Source organism: Brachionichthys hirsutus, chromosome 7 (assembly GCF_040956055.1).
Source record: "Brachionichthys hirsutus isolate HB-005 chromosome 7, CSIRO-AGI_Bhir_v1, whole genome shotgun sequence".
Taxonomy (NCBI): Eukaryota; Metazoa; Chordata; class Actinopteri; order Lophiiformes; family Brachionichthyidae; genus Brachionichthys; species Brachionichthys hirsutus.
Genome location: NC_090903.1, coordinates 7,260,116 through 7,279,604, shown reverse-complemented (window position 1 = coordinate 7,279,604; position 19,489 = coordinate 7,260,116). Strand labels below are relative to the sequence as shown.

The following is a 19,489-nucleotide window of genomic DNA, read 5'->3' as shown; positions in this document are numbered from 1 at the left end:
TAAAACTAATTATGTCTCATCAATTTATGAAAAGATGTTTAACATTTATGTTCTTAAATGTCATTTTTTTCCCCCCACAAGAAGATAAAACATGGCTTCATTCTTTTTGGAAAACATCTATTACTCATAGTTGTTTTACACTGATAAACCATTCTAATATCAGGAATCTAGCTGATGTGTTTGAAGTCTTGGTAAAGTGTTTTGACATTCATTAAGCCCCTCTTCCATTTAGTTCACAATAAAGCACACAGAGAGAACTGCCTTCCAATTAAATCACAAAGCCTTTTCAGTGTTTTTGAATTAAAGAGAAAGTTTTATTGATTTTCTGCTCTTAAAAAAAAGTGAAACATAGAATGCTGTCAAAATGAATTTATGATTCAATCTACCATTTATTCAGACGAGTCAAAAATGTGACCGATCCATTCTCTGTGGCTTTTCCTCAGGCGACACGTGCCCCCCTCTCAATGTAGAGGATCACAGGTTTTCTGATATTCTTGATCGTCCCCTGGAAATCACAGGTATGTTCTGAGTGGACTGTTTTGAAAACGATAAAAACATTTGATTTGTTTAAAGCTGAGGATAATTTCTAATTTTACAATGCCGTTTGCAGGATTCGATCTCACAGAAAAGTTTCTTCTTCGAAAAGGAACGACCACGGAGGACTTGCCATCGTTTCGTTTAGGAAGCAGTCCTCTCATTAAGCCGACAAAGTGAGTGGCTTCCTCGCGTCTGTTAGCATGTGTCCAGGTGTTGTCCACTGGTTCCTCATGACATTTGATGATAACCCAGGAAGGCTCCCTGCATATCGGCCACGATCCAGCAAACAGCAGTCCTGCTCCAGCTGTGGCTCTGCAGCAGAACGGAAGCATACTATCTTTCGTGTCGAAGCGGATGAGGGTTTAAATTTTGCTTTTGTCCTCTTCCTGTGATGCTCTAAAGAAAATACCGAAAGTGGATTTCATGAAATGGTTGACTCGAGGCAGCCCAGGTACACCCAGCTTGAACGATGGCTCCATTTGCTTTGGCTAATAAGGGCAAACTGTGAGGTGAACTGTTGGAATGGGAGTAATTCGAGCCAAATTGGTATATATACAGCGTTTATTCTGGAAATCTCCCAAGAGATAAAGTGGAGCATAAATGAAAAGAAAAGAAAACTCTGAGCACGGATAATAAGACAGGAATAATAAAATAAGCGGATAATTGACGTACTAAAGGTCTGCTTAGTGATGACCTTTGTTCCTCTGGTCAACGAGTCGGCGCGTTTTGATTCACTTGATTTTAATAATATAGTGAGGATTTGAATTTGATGCAATATTTATCAAAGCCTATTACGCTTACAATAGTACCATCAGCTGTATCAAGTCAGGCCAGTGGAAGCCGTGAATCTGTAGTGCTTCATCTTGACTTTGATGGTTTTGATTAGATCTTTTATTTTATTTGCATATCATATTTATTCTGTCCCGAGGCTGTGAAACCGTTCGAGAGGACACTTTGTCGGTTTCACAGGGAGGGGTTATATTTAGCATTTTTACATGACGTGCGATTGTAAACATTTACTGCCACTCACTCGCAGGCGAGAATCTTTTAGCGAGGTGATTTGCGATCTCCTTCCCTGTTCAGTCAGCCAGCAGAAAATACATTCACCTCACCCCCTTCCCTCCTTTAGTCTGGGCCTGTAGCACAAGAAGATGCTGCCTCTCAATGACACTGCTGACAGTGCCATTGGTTATGGGGGCAACACTGTGATCCTTCTCATATCCAATTATCTAAGTACTTTGACAGGTGCTACTGCATGTCAGCTGGGGAGAGAACGCTGGGGCAATTGCACGAAGCGGGAGGCCCCTCTGCCCCTGCCAGAGCCACTAAAACATCACTCACTTTGCTCACAGGACGTGCAGTGCTAGATCCAGATACTCTCTAGGTCTGGATAATGTTTTGCCAGCCGCTTTTGCACAATTCCACATTAAGGTGCACAAGTCGGAACTGGCACAGTCAAGGAGCATTTGTTAGGTGACAAATTGCACTGCAAAATGTCGCATGTATTCGTAACATACCTCCATTTTTTATTAAAGCACACTTTTGTAGTTACTGTCTGTGTTTAGAAGTATGTCTCTGTTTGATGTTTTCTTATGGTGAAATAGTGGTTAACACAGCAGAAGTGCCTTGTTCTTGTTCTTCTATTTTGTTTGGGTGTTTCAAACACATTCAAAGCAGGTGAAATGGCAGGTGTGAGAGTGGTGGTTTGTCTTTCTGCAGCTGAATCTCAGTTCAGGGATTGTGTCCCTCAGATGCATGCCACAATGCAGGTTCCACCATATGCTTCCTGTCTGTCCCACTATATCCCATCATGCATTGCACAATGGCAATGATTTATTTTATTGATTTATTTTGTTTTTTCTCTCAAAACAGCGTGCGACAGCATAATAGTCATACCTAAACAGCTAGGGTTTAAACTGGGATAAAGTCCCCCCCCCCAAAAAAAGAAAACTAAAATTAAAGTGTCTGATTTCATTTCTGTTGCTATTAATACTGCTTCCACAACCACAACAAATTCACTCACTATTAATACAAATACTATCATGCAGCTTTTACTACAGCCAGATTTAGTTCTTTTACTGCTGCTACAGATTTGGCTACCACTTCCAATGCACTGCACAGGTTTTACTATGACTACTTATTAACCAATCAGATTCACCAGTCAATGTTGCTGGGTGACAGGCCTAGCGCCACATGATTGAAGGACGGAAGAGATGGTCAAATGATCATTTAAAAAGGTTCAATGCAGCCTGGATTTCATGGACCGTATCCGTTGCTAGACTTAGCCCATGTCGCAAGTTCAAGATGGCGGAAACACAGTTGTGTTTCCGCCATCTTGAACTTGCGACCCATGCAGGGTGTCCCCAGACCATCGCCTGGCGCTGTCTGGATTAGGCTCCAACCTCCTTGTGACCTTGGAAAGAATAATTTTTTATCTTCAAGATTAAAGCAAATAAATGCCATTTAAAAGAAAGATTTCCCCTTTAACACCTCCTTTGATTGAGACAAGAATGTCTCATTATGTGGTTTGTGGGTTTGGAACGCTGACTCTCATAAGTAATGATGAGTAAATGGTTGAATGGACAACAATAAGCTGCTTTCATTATGTCTAAGTGCTGAAGATTACACTGCTGTACTTTTAAATTGTGTTAAAGGGTGAATTAACATTGTTTATGTCTGCAGCTTCAATGGCTGTGACTGTTATGCCGGTTAATTAAATATGTGGGCTTGCTGCAATCCATATCTTAAAAATATCTCATAAATTCTCTTTTTCTGTCTGCGCCTGTATTTTCTTTCTGCTGTATTTAAAATATATTTCATTAGGAGGTTGTGCAGCCTCTTAGCCTTGAATTGCAACAGTGTGAAGGGTTTAGCTTTAAACACATTTAATTTTAAATCAACACTCAGGTATTTTAAATTTTGTCCAGGGTTGTGCACAAGACAACCAAGTTGACGCGAACACTCCATGATGCTACAGTGCAGCAGAAAACAATTTCATGTTGAGGTCTAAAATGCATTAATATATTACACACTTTTCGCTGTGGGATTTTGCTACTGCAGCATCATTGTCCATGAAGTATGTCTGCAGGGGAACATCTATTTATTGAAATATTATGATGCTAAATTGCCCATAGGTGTGAGTGTATGTGTGGCTGATTGTCTGTCTCTGTGTTGCCCTGCGATGAACTGGCGGTGTACCCCGCCTCTCGCCCATTGACTCCTGATATAGGCAGCTTGGCCCGCGACCCGATAACGGACAAAGCGGATGGAAAATGAATGAATGAATAACATATACAAATCACATGGACACGCGGGCACAGATGTATATGAAAAAACCTTGTCTTCCAAGATCACGAGGCGTTTGGCCTGTTCATTGGAAGCTTGCTTGCTTTCATTCTGAAAAGCACAGCAATGTCTAAGTTAAACAGGAAACAGGAAGCTCTAGCATGAATGATGCATTTAATGCGCCGACCGACATTGCTGAGCCCACTTTGATCCGAGGAAGGATTACCGGTAGGTGTGAGGATGTGAGCCAACGAGGCTACTATTTGAGATATGATTATTTCAGCCAAAGTAATCTGATTCCTCTTGCTCACTTTAAAGAATCCTCCTGGATAGGATTTCTTACAGGACAGGACACTAAATCCGCTTCCGGGAGATGCTCTACTAGGCCGGTAGTGTTGCTGTGACATGATGTCAAACCAGTGAGTCTGATTATAACAGCGGTTGCATCAGCCAAGCAACATGCATGGTGGAGTGGATGTTTCGACCATGTTGATGACTTCCAGAAAGCACATGTAAAAATGGAATTAGTTTTGACTATACCTCTGTTGACAGCCCGGGTGTGATCTTCTGTTCTTCTGTTCAGGCTCGGGACTCACTCCTATCTCTACTTCACACTGCAGAATCCAAGCCTGGAATCAGTTTGGAAGCATTGTCATGTTTCTTTAGGAATATATTGGCCAATTCCAAGTCATGATGCATGATGCTGAAAATTGCAGATTCAGCTAAATCACATATAGTACATTTAAAATGATACTTTTCTACTTTGGTGTCAGAGTGGTTAAAGTGAACACAGATACATTTTGGCTGCTTCTTCTCACTTATAAACATGCTGAAGATCAGTCATGCATCGATCAACCCACACGACCTCCACATTTTGCCATTTATCCACAGATGGTAGTGAAAATGGGCTCACTGGACCTTTAACCCTCAGAGATCATCTGTACTGCACTGTAGACAGACTGTTTTGAAATAAGAGCAGACTTGGTTGGAGACTTTGTATCAAGCGTGTGAACAGACAGCAGCTCAGTGGCGTCTGCTCCACAGGACGTTTCACTGTACTATTCATGTTAGGGTGTTTTTGCTGATTCCCGTCCTCTTTTATTAACCTGCAATTAAAAACAGTGAATGTACGTGCAAACATTGACATATTCCGTATCGAGTGAATTCTATAAATCCTATTTTTTTTTTTTTACAAATTACCCTGCCTTCTCTCATATTGATTTGCTGCTGAAATAGTCATTTGAGCCCTTGGGCAACAAATAACCTTCCTTTGCCTCTTCATAGAAGCATTTAATTTGTCAAGCTTTAACTTGGTATATTTATCATTTTGGTCATGTACCATTTACACCAAAATTTGAAAGAATTTAAGAGACACAATATACAAGGGTATGAGGCTCAGCGAGAACAAGAGATGATATATTGGAGTAAAAACTAATTTCCAACCTGTCTGAGAAAAGCCTCTCGCTCTCCCTCCCCGGGCTGCATGCTGCCTTCTCCGTGACCTTATCATTGCATTATTATTATTTTTGGCTGATCTTGATTTATTATGTTGATGCTCATCCACGTTTTACTGTTAATCTACATCTAGACTGTAGAGGTAAGGCTAGGGTTAGAGCGATTTTGAAGGGTACAGTGTTTTGCTGTTCTTTTTACCCCATGTGTAAAATTTGGGAAATGTGGGTGTGGGGGCTGAGAGTTGAATTACGGCATAAGTTGTCACTGCCCCATTGTCACTGCATATGTTCTGCTGGAATACGGAAACTGTGAATTGTTATTTGACTTTACAGAGCAGCTGTGGTCACGCGTATAAATGTAGCTGTGCCGCACTCTGTATCAAGTCTGAAACTGTAACACACAGACAGCATCTCTGCGAGGGAAAAGACTGGCTGCTGTGTCCTTGGATGCATTTCTGTAGGTTTTCATTACGTGAATGACGGTAAGCTTGTATAAAATTCATCAGGCTAAATGGAGTCGCATTCGTCAGGGTTTATTGATGCAAAAGACTCTCTGGCTAAAAAGATACTGAAACATTTTATTGAACATTAAAGCTGATTGGCTGCTTCATTTTTTTTCAGCCATGGAACGCCTTCAAACAATTTCAATATTGGGACGTTTGACTCTGTTTATCTTTCATTTTCAGGATGTTTTAATGGTGTTTATTTTTTTATGTTTTCAGAGTAATATTTCCAGATGGGCTTTCAAGCGAGTACTCCCTAGTCACCATTATCCGGGTTAGAAGAACTACAAAAAAAGACCGTTGGTACCTTTGGCGGGTATTTGACTTATCAGGAAGCAGTCAGGTGGGCTCTGCTGTATATTATTCATGACACGTTTTAAGTATCTAGAAATATCCTTATATTAGCATGGATGTGACAGAAAATAATTTTTAATCTCATCTTTGCCCCACAGATATCTGTTGTGGTTGATGGTGGCTCGAAGGCAGTGGAGATTTCCTACCAGGGCCTGCTAAAGAACACTCTCCGCTATACGTTTAAGAGCCGTGACCTGCACGCCCTCTTTGATCGCCAGTGGCACAAACTGAGCATTGGCGTGCAGAGGAACATTGTCTCTGTTTACATGGACTGCAAACTAATAGAAAGAAGACTCACGGAGGAGAAGGACAACACGGAACTCGGCGCACGGACTCTCATCACCACAAGAATGGAAGACGGACGGCCTGTAGATGTACGTCCCACAAAAAACAAATTGTCAAAGCTACTACACTGTGTTTGTTTTTTTGCTTCAGGACTTTTTCTATGTGTCCAGTGATTTTTCGTCGGAAGACGAACCTTTACGTTGCACCCTCAGTTCTTATGAAAATGCTGAAAACAGACTCCAGGGGCCCAATTTCTTAATCTCTGTGTCATATGCGGTAATGCTAATTCTCTCAAATTTCCAAAAGCCAAAAAAAGATGTCAGCATTAATTTAGGTCATCCATTGCCTCTGAGTAAAACCGAATTAATATATATAATAATGTTTTTATTCAGACAAATGGACAATTTTACAAAATACAATGTTTAAAAATAACAAAAAATAAAAGTCTGAAAAGGAGTAGGCTGAAGCCAAAGCTTATTCTGCCTACCTCCACATTCATGTCATCACTACTTTTTTCACTTATGTGATTTGGATATAATTTATTAAATCTGAAGAAATGCAAGGATTTCAATTTAGGATCTGAAACAGTTACAAGTCGGGCAGAATTTGAATTATTTTCTATTGGCAACCCTCGGACGTCTTCAAGACAAAGCAGCTTATGAGCAACTGTTCATACAGTTGAGCAGTTGTGTCCTCTGTGAAGCTGTGGAGAGCACTAAAAAGGAGCTTTATGTGATGATGAAACTATAATGTGATCCTGAAATGGTCTCTTAATGACGACTCTTCTCCACAGATTGAAATGAAACAAATTCTGATCTACTGCGACCCTTACATGGCTGAAATGGAAAATTGCTGCGAGCTCCAGGAGCCACAGGTAAAAATCCTGTGATCCTACAGTAAGAATGCTCACGTTGTATTATAATAAAACGACTGGAAGAATTGAGCTGTGAGAATTTATTAAAATTATTTAGTTATGATAAAGAAATCAATTTAATAAATATTGCTTTCTTTCACATTTCAACAAAACTCAAATGATTTAAATGCTGTTCATCAGAAATTGAAATTGTAGCAAGGGTTTTTGTTGTCCATAAGGAGGTGCATCCCCTGACAACAAACAGTTATCTTCCGTCACTATGAAATCAATAAAAGCTACTGTTACAGGGATCCCAAATGACAATGCCATATGACCCCTCACCATTCTGTGTCTCCATAAACATGCTGTCATGGTCAGTGTAAAGTTACTGTCACAAACTTGAGCAGGATGCCGTTCATCTGCTTCGTACTCCATCTTCGAGGTTTTACAACATAACGTGTTTATTATTGTTTTCAAGTGGAAATGCATACCAGCTCACTTGAACATGAAAACATGTAGCAAACATGACCAATGCCTAAATGGTGATATTTTCTCCGCCCTATTGATCCAGTGTGAATCCAAGAAGACATTTAATGGGACTCTCCCTCCCCTGGTTACAGCCCAGCTCCCCCAGATGCTGTCTCAGCTGGATTTACAACCTGCTGACAGATGTCCATGTCCAGCTGAAAAGGTAACATTAATTCAGCACTACAAGATATTCTCATTGATTAAAATATATCAGAAACATGTAAGAGATTTCCATCTGGACTGTGAGGACTTCTCAAATAATGGAAATAACATGAGCTCAGTGTTAGATCTGTTATTAACATTTGTCAACAAAGGGATTGGCTAGATTTTTACATCACTGGGCAAAGGGCATCACATTTGTGGTACTCTTCCTCAGCATAAGGCCATACTACTGCTTACTAATACTTACTTCTGTCCTTATTCTACCATATTCTATGATGGTGAAATAAGGACAATTTATTTTTTGATGGAAGCATGCGTGGATAAATTAAATGTTAGTGTCCAATGCTTTTCCTGTAGGAGAGAAGTGTGTGGGGAAATACTGTGCCAATATTCACTGTAAGTCATACATCATGCAGGAACACTGATTTAATCATAGGCAGTATTACCACTTGGCTGGCTACACCTCTCTCCCATGAAGCAAATGTCTGTGCTTTGTCTGACAATGTTCAGAAGTTCTACAATTAGCTTCAGAAGATTGATTTTTTTCCCCAAATCCCCAAAGGTGTTTGAATTGGGAAATTACACATTTGTCATATATACACAATTGTTCAGAAAGAGGAGCATCTATTTTCCATGACAGCTCATTGAAAAGTTAAAATTGTAAATGGTAAATGCTTTGTCCCTGAAAATTGTTGTATTGATTGGAGGATGACAAAAGAGGAAAAAAAGACCACCAAGGCCAGGACAAAAAGCGTTCCCTAGCTGTCAGGGCAAGGTTTAAAAAAAGAACCAAAGTAGAATGTACTCAGCTATGATTGGAATCCACATGGTTGAAGAGGCGATGGCTCTGTACTGTACACCAGATAAGACCACAAGGCTTTTGGGCCTTGTGGTCTTATCTAATTGTCTAATTAACACGATTACACTGTGGGATTAAGATCTGCAGGATGGCTGTTGTACTTTTCTTTCACTTATTCCTGGATGGGACAAAGTGTGTGTTTCTTTCATAAAAGGCACAATGAACAGCCAAACAGATTTTTAGTAGGCAGGGTTTGTGTTTTTAAATCTTGCATTTTTTTTGTAAGCTTTAATATTAAGTCAGTGGTCATTTAAACATGGTTTGTAAGATCACATGCCAGCCTATTTTTTACCTGTCAAGGTTATTTTTCACCAGTTGTGCTTGTTCGCAGAAACGACAGATCGACTGATTTCAGTGAAATTGGTGGAACAATTTTTTTTTTTTTGCTGGAGTTGTGGATTTAGAGCCAGATCTACGATTTTAGATTTTAATTTCCTGAGCACTGATTTTGCAAGTTGCGGCATTCAACATCTTAACGTTTGAATTTCTCAGGAAATAATCCATAAAATTATTATCACATGATGTATTATATGTATTTGTGGTGTTAGTGTGTCTATGAATGCGTTTTGTGTCCTCCTGATCCAGACAATAATCCATCTTTCTTTTATTTTGTACTGGAAGTGTCCAACAAACCGTTTCTTCATCACTCTCCTGCCCTTCTTTTTCTATCAGTCCTGTGGACCATGTGTTGTGCTATGAGTCACGCTGTTAACATCGGAAATCTAATATCAGGTCTTCAACAAATCAATAATTGTCATCATTCTTTTACTTACTGAAGAACAAAATTCCTAGCAAATCCTATTACCGGTACAGGCTTGAACACTAAATCAATGAAGTGAAGTGAAAACTTGATCAGGGGCTTCACGTTCAAGACGAGGCTCTCTTGTTGGGTGTTGGTAAACCGGCCTAATGAGATGGTGAAAGAACGCCACCATTAACCCTCACAAAAAAAAACATTAACTCTATATAGTTTAGTTGTATTTTGGAGATAATGTCAGAGAGGCCAGACTTGGATGGTTTGGACATGTCCAGAGGAGAGACAGGGACTATATCGGTAGAAGGACGCTGAGGATGGAGCTGCCAGGGAACATGGCTAGAGGTCGACCCAGGAGAAGATACATGGATGTAGTCAGGGAGGACATGAGAGTGGCTGGTGTTGGGGAGGACGATGCAAAGGACAGGGTGAAGTGGAGAAGGTTGATTTGCTGTGGCGACCCCTCAAGGGACAAGCAGAGAGTACAGTAGTAGTAGTTTAGTGGTATTTTTAATGATGCTGGATCCATTGTCCTACTTTGGATTAAAAGCATGTTCAGGTAATTGTGGCTTGTGTTTCAGATGGCTGTTATAAAATGGCACATCATGCTAGTATTCAATCTGCATGTTTGTCATTGTTGAGAGCGTGTTTGTAAATATTTCGTAAATATGGTTTATGCAGACATTGCTGTTAAACTCTTTCTATATATTTTCTCGATTTATGTATGTGTGTGTGTGTGTGTGTGTGTTTATATACATGTTTGCTCATGACTATTTATTATATGAAGGTTGTGAATGTCTGACCTGAATTGTGTTCCATCCGTTTTGTTCTCATTCTCCACATCATCCCTTTGTGGGCCGCAGCATGAGAGGTGAAGCTAGAAGGAAATGTCGCCCTTTCTTATGTTAAATCTCTGCATTTGATTAAATCATGAGCAAAATCAATATGTTATCAGGGACTGCTGCTCTAGTGCCATTTCAGCATTTAGTAAAAGGACAAAGATGCTATGCGATCATTTCAATTACTTTGTACAGGTTTGATCAACTGAGTTGAATTAATTTTTGGTGACACTAACAAATTGAAAATAAGTCATGTTGATTTAGCTTCATTAATAATTAGAACAGAAGCATCACTCTGAGTGAGCAAATACTTTTAAGACAACAAAATGTTGCTGATCAACAACAAAAAATTCACATCTCATGGGGTTTTCAAATATTCATATGTACCCACCACTGAGAGACTAAGTGAAGAAGAGTTGTGTGAACTGAGCGATGCACATCTGCTAGAGCACATTTCATTCATGTTGATCCCTAATCTACTAAAAAGGTGTCTGTGACTGCAACAGCACTACACTTAATTAGGGATATAAGAAATTGTTTGAGATTAAAAAGGAGTTAGAGTATACTTATTAGCAATTTAGCTTGACTTTGTAGTGATTAATCAGACATCTAGTACAATTTGGGGCGTATGAAACACCCACAATGGGAAGTATGAAGCACTGCTTGTGACCTGCAAGGAGGGCTTCTTGAGAAAGTGTGTGTGGATTAGTCTGCTGGGTAAGTCCAACAGAATGTACTATCCTGCATTACAGTCAGGGTGTGATGGAGGATTGTAGTCCAAAGCAAAGGGATTAAGCTGCTATGATTAATCCAGAATCCCTAAGGAAATTAAAAAGATAAGGATTGGGTCATAAGAATGCAGCTTATTTGAAAAGAAATCCATTTTCTGTGGCCTTGCACATAAACCCTCGTATTACTAGATTTACTGCTCCTGCGTGTCCATGCAAAAATAATAACACAGCCATAATGGTGAAATTAAAACTTCTTCCCTTTTACAACACCCTTAATTTGTTTTGCACCATTTACAACTCTAGTGTCCTTTTGGCTTGTGTTTTCAATTAGTAGCCTCTAATTCAATTTACACCCACTGAAACTGCAAAGCAAATAAATCCTAGAAATATACTGAAGGTGTTTTTTTTATGCACACCAAAGTCAGAAATGTCATTATTCCTGTTATAGCCACCTCTGTTGAAATATTTTCACCTTTTCAAAAAAGGCCATGGTTGAATAAATTTACATGAATGCAGAATAAAAGAAAAGCTTTGTATGAGATCAATTGTGTATGTATAAAAACATATGTAGGTTTTCAAGAATATTAATCTTCCTTGAATAGGCAGGGGTTGATAAACAAAGCTAAGGCATTCTAGCAGACTGTGTGCACGTGAGTAACAGCATGCAGATTTATCCACTTTTTACAAACCACATCTTCATCTTTTCTCTCTCAACAATACTGTCAGAATTTCAATTTCTTTAGTTTCATTTTCTTTCCTCATGTTTTATTTTCCTGTTCTTTTCTGAGAGAGTCGAAGCTTTTTTATTTCTTTTTCTTTTTTTTTTTAAAGAAAAGGAAAAAGGACAGCATTTAAAATGACACAATGAACAAGGTTCAGATCTGTGCTTTCCAGTTGTTAGGTAATGGTATCTCTTTCTGCAGCTGCTGAGCCACTCAGGAGGAACGCCGGGAACAGCTGTAGTAGCAGCAAGATGGCAGATGAAACAATGAGTCCGGATGAAGCTGTCCACTAATGTGTGAATGAGAGACATTTCACTAACTGCTCTGTGTGTTGTTGTTTTTACCACAGGGGCAAATGGGCGAGGCTGGGTCTCAGGGAAACCCAGGACCAAAGGTAGACCACTCACTGATCTCACCCTCAGAACACCCCAGTGACCCCCCCAAGCTGTGTGTGACGTGAACTTATTTAGTCAATCTCGTAAATCATTTTAAGAATTCAAACGGCCTGACTTTGTGTGTGTGTTTATTTTTGCGTATCATTTTCAGATCCCGTGAATAGCAGATGGCAACTCTTTCTTTCATGATTCATGGAGCATGCACTGACCCTGTCTGGGAGGATTTTTCTAACATCATTGGACTGAATCAGGAGCTTGCTTTGTGCTGACCGTATGACGGCGGCACAGAAAACAAAGCAATCTCAAAAGTAAATTAAACCAGCTAGTGGGTGCCTGGCTGGCACCGCGTGAATGGTACTGTTACAGACACGGGTTCTGTCACAAACAGTGCTGCTGCTGGTTTGGCCTGGCTTCCAGGCAGTGTACACAGTTGGCAGTGTCCCTGGGTGGGAAGCCAGTAATGGATTGAATTATTTCTACTGGATGGCCAGGCTGAATTCATGCAGGGGGCTGGATCGCTCCCTGCCTCAGCTTCAGTTATGCCCTCTTGGTAAACTGTTGGACCTCTCTGCTGCTGGATGAAAAACAGATTGCTTTCATGCCTTGATGGATATTTGTTACAATACATATCTGTCTGCAGCCACTCTGCCCCCCCCCCCCCCCCCCCCCTCAGGAGTCGCAGACATTTAGATTGAGATAGAACTGTTGAAAAATCTTGTTCTTGTTTTGTAGCTCCGTGTTGCTGTGACGGTCACAGTGCTTGAGAGTTGGGAATTTTCCTCTCTTTTTGTGGAATCTTCATCAGTTTGTATACCAGATTTTAAATATCTTGAATACCTGTGTTAAACCCCTTCAGTGAAGGAGGACGTCAACCAGGAAGCGCCGTTTGCTCTAATGCCAGTAACTGGTTGTTGTTTCAGTGACTCATTGTGAGAATAGCTTTCATGAATTTGAATAAGAGGTTGGTCGGATCGGATATGCAGCAACGGAAAGTAATCACATCTACTCGATATCTCATTGCTTTTACATGATCAATAGTACTGCACTGTAGATTGCACCAATACATGTTTGTTTCTGGATGTGGATAATTGTTTAAATCTGGACTTGTGTCCAGAAAAGTCACTAATCCCAATGCGTAGTGATATTCTTTTTTACCAATGAACCTTGATATGGGGAATATAGAATAACTCTTAATGGCCCTTATGTCACAATAGCATACAGGCGGAGTCTACATCGAAAGTACTCCAAGTAGCTTTGATATCAATGTTAATGCATAGAACCCACATAGAATTTTAGCCCAGATAGAAGACTCCAGCAGTGAATTCAGGAAACAACATTCATTCATTTAATTAGCAGTGCACACAGAGGTGAAGAGGGGGATTTCCCACTCAAGAGCCATCATGAAATAAGCTTCAGTATCCTGCCATTTGAACAGTATGAAGTGTCGCTCATTCGTCCGTACCCTTCCTGTCATCCATGTGTTCTGAAAGCACAGATTTAAAACAAGAAAACAAAAACCTATGTCTGCTGGTTGGCGTACAGAATTCAATTTCAAAGACCAATGAGAAAGAATCAGGTCTGTGGAAACTACTCTTGCACTTCATGAGCAATCCGTCATTAAAATGCTCAGTTTGTCCCGACAGTACCCCGGCCCTGATTTAAGGCTAGTAACCATTTCAAAATAGTCTTGCTTTGTACGCTATTACTGTGTAGTACTGTAGTACTGTGTAATACTTTCTGAGACTGCAGCCGTACATTTTTTTTCAGACTTTAGAGAAGAGCAAACACAAAGTGGCTGCTTTTGTGGGCCGACTCAGTTCATGAATCTAAAAAGGTTACACGCTAATAAGAGATCCAACAAGTTGCAAAACATCTCGTACATTTCTGGCAGAGAGTGTGGAAAGTAGAGGCTCGGTAGCTTGAGAAGAATCAGTAATCAGGAAGATGGTTGCAGGGGAATAAGCCTCCAGCAGCTTATTCCCTTACAGCATATAATCTTACAACATGCTATAGACTTTGCTGAAGCTGCACCGATGCACTGGGCTGACGAAGTAAACTTTACTGATGGGAATTTGCTACCTATAGGTCCCAAACTTGTTTTTGTGTCAGTGTGGTCATGCTCCAAGTGTGTGGTTCCTTGTCAAACTGAGCTGTGAGTGCATTTTGGAGTCTGGGGTTTATCTTTATGACACCAATGTGTACACAATAAAAAGTTGTAGATACTTATTTAGCACAGTTTTATTTACAGCGAGACAAATGTCTGCCAAACCAGCTCAGTTTTCCCAGTCGTGTTGGCACTTAAAAGCGTTACTGCTGTGTGACCTTCATAATTTGACTCGTTGAACATGAATACGCGTCCCTAGAATTCAGAAACACATTTTAGTCACTATTAGTTTGATTGTTCGTATAGAATGATGTGTTGTTGATGCTGGGGCAACGCAACAAATATTTTACAGATTTTCATGAAATCTGATGGAAGAGAGTCACCAAAAATGGAGCTGTTGCATTTCAGACTATAGATGGGATAAATGCGTGGTTCTGTTAGAAGGCACGGTGGCGCAGTGGGTAGCGATATTGCCACATTTGACACAACCAACAAAATGTGTACGTTCTCCCCGTGTCCGCGTGGGTTCTCTCCGGGTTCTCTGGTTTCCTCCCACCTCCCAAAACATGCAAATTTAGGTGAATTGATTACTCAAAATTGTTCACGGATTTGAGTGTGCGCATGAGTGGTTGTCTGTCCATCTGGGGCCCCGGGATGCGCTGGCGACGAGTCCGGGGTGCACCTTGCCTCTCGCTAGTAGTCAGCTGGGAATGGGATAGACTCCAGCAACACCAGTGACCCTTAAGGCAGATAAAGCAGCTGTAGATGAGACGATTGAGGTTGTCTCGTCTACAAGGAAATGGATGTATTGATAGGAGGGTGAGGATTAGGCTCCCACTTTCTTTTTCGTATCTGAATAAAGACTCCGTGGCGATCAGTCAAATTTGTGATTTTTGATATATAAATACTGTTGATCTATCTTGACTCGAGTGAGGTTTATAAAAAGAAGCGGTATGAGAGCATTTAATAAAAGCATTGTCTTGTTTAATACAAATCTGGTCATTTATGAAACACAAAAAGCTTTTCTGATCCTCCATTATTTTGCATTACAATTTTCTTGTCTGTTTGATTTCAATAACTTTCAGGAATGTGATACTGAAGAATGTTTGCATTTTTTTTAATCCTCCTGAGTGTAAGGGTAAAAAAAAAAAAACTATTAAAGCATTAACTTTGAAGGGTCTTTTCTTTGCCTTTTTAACTTTCCATTTTGTAATTGCAGGGGGAACTTGGATTAGAAGGGCAAAAGGGAATCGATGGGAAGAAGGTAAGGACTACTATCTCCAGCAGACATATATTCCATACATAGCACATCAGCCAGATCTAGTTTCGTCAGGGAATCAATTCTTATAGGCTTTTCATTTTCTGTGTGATGGCCTGGGGATAGAAGCCCAGTTTTCTGTGTAGCTGTTTTCAGGTGCCTGTCATATCTGAGTGTGCTCCAGCCCTAATGTCCTTCTGCACTGAAATTAATTGATATGTATTCTGTTGTAGGCTTGGCATACTAATAGACAAAACTAATTTTTCAAATAGCACTGAGCCCTTTCTATGTCACTTCAGGTCAAACTTAATTGCCTGCATATAAATCTTGCTCAGGTGATGAGACTAATGTATGTAATGTAAAGTAATACATGAACATACAGATGTCTTAGGAATTAATCATTATTATTCTTGGAGTAAAATCACAATACTTTTTAATTTAAAGCACAATACTTTAAATTGTTTGCTAAATCAAAGAAGGTGTCTAAATCTCTTGTTTGCCAGCCTCAGGAGGTCAGGAGGTTGTAGCTGTGCAGATGGTCACTTTAAAAGTGCTTAATAAACAGGCTTCTTTTCATCACCATCACCCTCTTGAGTTGTCCAACAGTTGCCATAGAAATCAGCCTCCCTGCTGTACCTGCATTCACTGTAACCCTGAGAGAGATTAGAAGAGAAACCAGCACAAGCATGTGAACGGAAACGAGCATTGCGTTCAGAGTGCAATAGAAGTACTCTATCTGCTTTATTTAGCAGATGTAAGGCAGCTCATTATAAATTCGCTACGTTTTCAGTCAAGTTTGAGAAAGTCATTAAATAATCTAGAAAGTTGATATAATGCTGTAAAATAAATACATAAGTAAAAGCAATTTATTCTGACGCTTTTATGTGAGGTAAGTAGCTAATGGTGGCTTGAAAATCCAGTTGATGCTTTGCAAATATTTGCTGAAGACTAAATGTGATCAGATTTATTTTAATTTTTAATCTGAAAGGCAAAACAATCTAATTGGAACTGACAAACGGTAGTAAAAGAATCACAGCGTACACGGTTGGTTGGGTCAGGCTTTGTATGTTTCTGTCATCCATTGTGACTGGTGCTGCTGCTGTCCAGAAACAAGAACAGCCCTTCTGTCTTTGCTGACTGGTTCACCTTGGCCTCCGGTTGACCGGACATCAGTGGTGTATAAACTGGAAACAGCTGGAAGCGAGGTCACTATGGAAAGACTGAGATATTTTTTTTCTCCAAGAAAAGCAGCTGCTCCCAACTTTTCAAGAAGTCACCATTTGGTGTCATCTGGACACCAGAACGAGCTCAGCTATGTCTGGGGAGGGAGGGGTCTACCATCTGTATGGGAGGGCAGGAATCTACCATCTGTATGGGAGGGCGGGGGTCTACCATCTGTATGGGAGGGCAGGGATCTACCATCTGTATGGGAAGGCGGGGGCCTACCATCTGTATGGGAGGGCGGGGGTCTACCATCTCTATGGGAGGGCAGGGATCTACCATCTGTATGGGAGGGCAGGGATCTACCATCTGTATGGGAGGGCGGGGGTCTACCATCTGTATGAATGGATATTGGTGAAGAATGGATACATCTTTTTCTGGCATCAAGATATTCTTTTTTCCAGTCAGCCATTCATTGATGTGATGATATTCTAGCGCTTAAGGTACTTTTGCGCCTGAAAGTCTGAAGCATGGTCTGAACCACTGTTGAGGTTTTTCTCACATCTTTATGTATTTGATCTGCTAACTCTATTTTAGGATTTTCCACATGTCCACTTACAGTAAGTATTGTGGAAAAGGGACATTTTTAGACGATAACCTGATCTCCAAAATGTACCGACCGTGCCTCAGTCTCACCAACCCTCTCTCCTGTCATTTGGTAACCTTTGGCGACATGAAAATATATGATTACTGAGATATGAAAATATCTCTATAAGAGAGAGAGCGCTTGCACACTTGCATTGCATTCCACAAGCACAGGTAGATGTATAATTCCTTGTAAACGATGCAAAACATTAGATTATCCTTGTGTGTGCCATTGTGGAAACTGCGTGGGAACCAACTAGATGTAAGATGTAACCCACGTCTTCCTACCAGTGAAATTACAGCATAAATCATGCGGAGATGGGATTTTCATTACTACTCTTCTCGACTGCTTCTGTGATGTATTTGATTTCTTGCCCTAACCCTTGTATTTGATATAGATTAATATGATGGTTGAACATAGATGAAAAGATAGGAGGTCACTGTGCCTCATGTCTCATCGGCGAGCATCAAGCTGTGCATGATTAATGGATTAAAACCAGTATCCCTAGTGCCTCCCTAAGTGAGAAGTGAGAAGTTGAGCCGATCTTCTAATTAAAACTCTCCATTCTTACCCTCTAATCTTTTTTTTAATCTTACACTCTAATCTAATTTGTGCATTATTAATTAAGTGACTCAGAAGTCCAGATTTATTTTTATTTTTTTGAAACATCTGGAATGCAGATGTAGACTTTTTTGTGTGTGTGCGTTTCTGAAAGAATGCTTGTAGCATTGCATTGCATTACACATGCATTACACATACAAAATCATACAATAAAAAATGTATGGATGAATGTGATTTCATATTTGGTGTTTGAGTTGGTTCACATTGCTCGATGATTTCTGTTAACCTATTTACTGTGACCACCGGACTCTGTCACCCGATGTGTCCCTTTACTGCAATGAGCTCATCTTCCGTTTTTAAAGCTCGTGTCTTATTTAAAGCTCGAGTAGTCACCTGAGACGACAGAAATCTACATACGAGCATGTGATCTTGTATAGTTTTGCAGATACACGTCCCGAGGGACAGAAAGGAGGGCACTCCTTATCTTGTAGGTAATCCAAGTTGTTTGTGAATATATGTCATTCAGCTCTGTGCGATGCTTCTCAGTGGAGCGATAGAACATGATATGCACTAAACTAAAAGAGCTATGACAGTGTACTGCACTCTGTCATCATACGATGGCCGTTTATGTTTAAACATATAGTAGACATGCTAATAAGCTCTCTACTCTTACACTGAATGTCAGTGTCATTGGTCTTGTACCAGACTACGTGTGGTGGTGTATCGCTGAGTAAATGGAAAGTCGCAGAAGGCATTTCCCACTGTAACCTCCCTGGCATTTGTAGGCCGCCACTCAAGATATCAGTGTTAGTCAGAGATCCTGTTCCGCGGAGCTTTAAAGGCCTGTCATTCGGCATTACATTTACCCACCAGAAAGTTCCGAACCTTTACTACATCTTACACTTTTAATTTAGCCACTCACACAAGAGGCCAAAGCCTTCTTGCAATAATTGAGTCGTGCACAAGTGAAACAGGCAATTATTTTTTTTACCTCTGTCACACAAGAGCACTGACCTGTTTGGGAAAAGGTACAAGTAAATGTAATTAGGCGGCACTGTGCATCCTGATTCTCTGGCTCTGTTTTACTTGATTGCTTTAGTTGTCTTGTGCTGGGGACTTGCCAGATTATCTGTAGCGGTGTAGCCCCACCGCTACAGGACTGACGAGGCACAGTAGTGTGTGTAATTAGCAGCCAAGTGTCCACAGCTCCCCACAGTGTTCTGAACTCGTGCTGCAGGAATTACAGCCACAGAGCCAGCCGCATTTGAGTCCCAGCTCCTTCTCCTTTCCTTCGTCTTTTTACTATTATTACAGCAAAGCCCTTGGCTTGCAAAAAAGATAACAATACATCCATCCCCTCTAGTCCTTGACCTCCTCCATGTCACTGTGTACCTGAAATGGGCCAGTGGGCTCAGGAATGAGTCCATTAGACAGCAGGACAGTATCTTAAATAGGCTAGTTGTCTAATGGGGGATGCTTTTTACAATGTGGTCCCTTA

At 40.4% G+C, this 19,489-nt stretch overlaps 1 protein-coding gene across 1 annotated transcript in view; it reads left to right on the top strand.

The window, feature by feature from the left end:
- Positions 1 to 19,489, top strand: part of col19a1 (collagen type XIX alpha 1 chain) — a 79,445-nt gene that overhangs the window by 201 nt on the left and 59,755 nt on the right. Inside the window, exons 2-9 of the mRNA XM_068741175.1 lie at positions 444 to 518; positions 611 to 710; positions 5,999 to 6,122; positions 6,232 to 6,507; positions 7,212 to 7,292; positions 7,843 to 7,962; positions 12,216 to 12,260; positions 15,585 to 15,629. Of these exons, the coding sequence (XP_068597276.1) occupies positions 444 to 518; positions 611 to 710; positions 5,999 to 6,122; positions 6,232 to 6,507; positions 7,212 to 7,292; positions 7,843 to 7,962; positions 12,216 to 12,260; positions 15,585 to 15,629 (866 nt within the window). The remainder of the gene's footprint in view (positions 1 to 443; positions 519 to 610; positions 711 to 5,998; positions 6,123 to 6,231; positions 6,508 to 7,211; positions 7,293 to 7,842; positions 7,963 to 12,215; positions 12,261 to 15,584; positions 15,630 to 19,489) is intronic.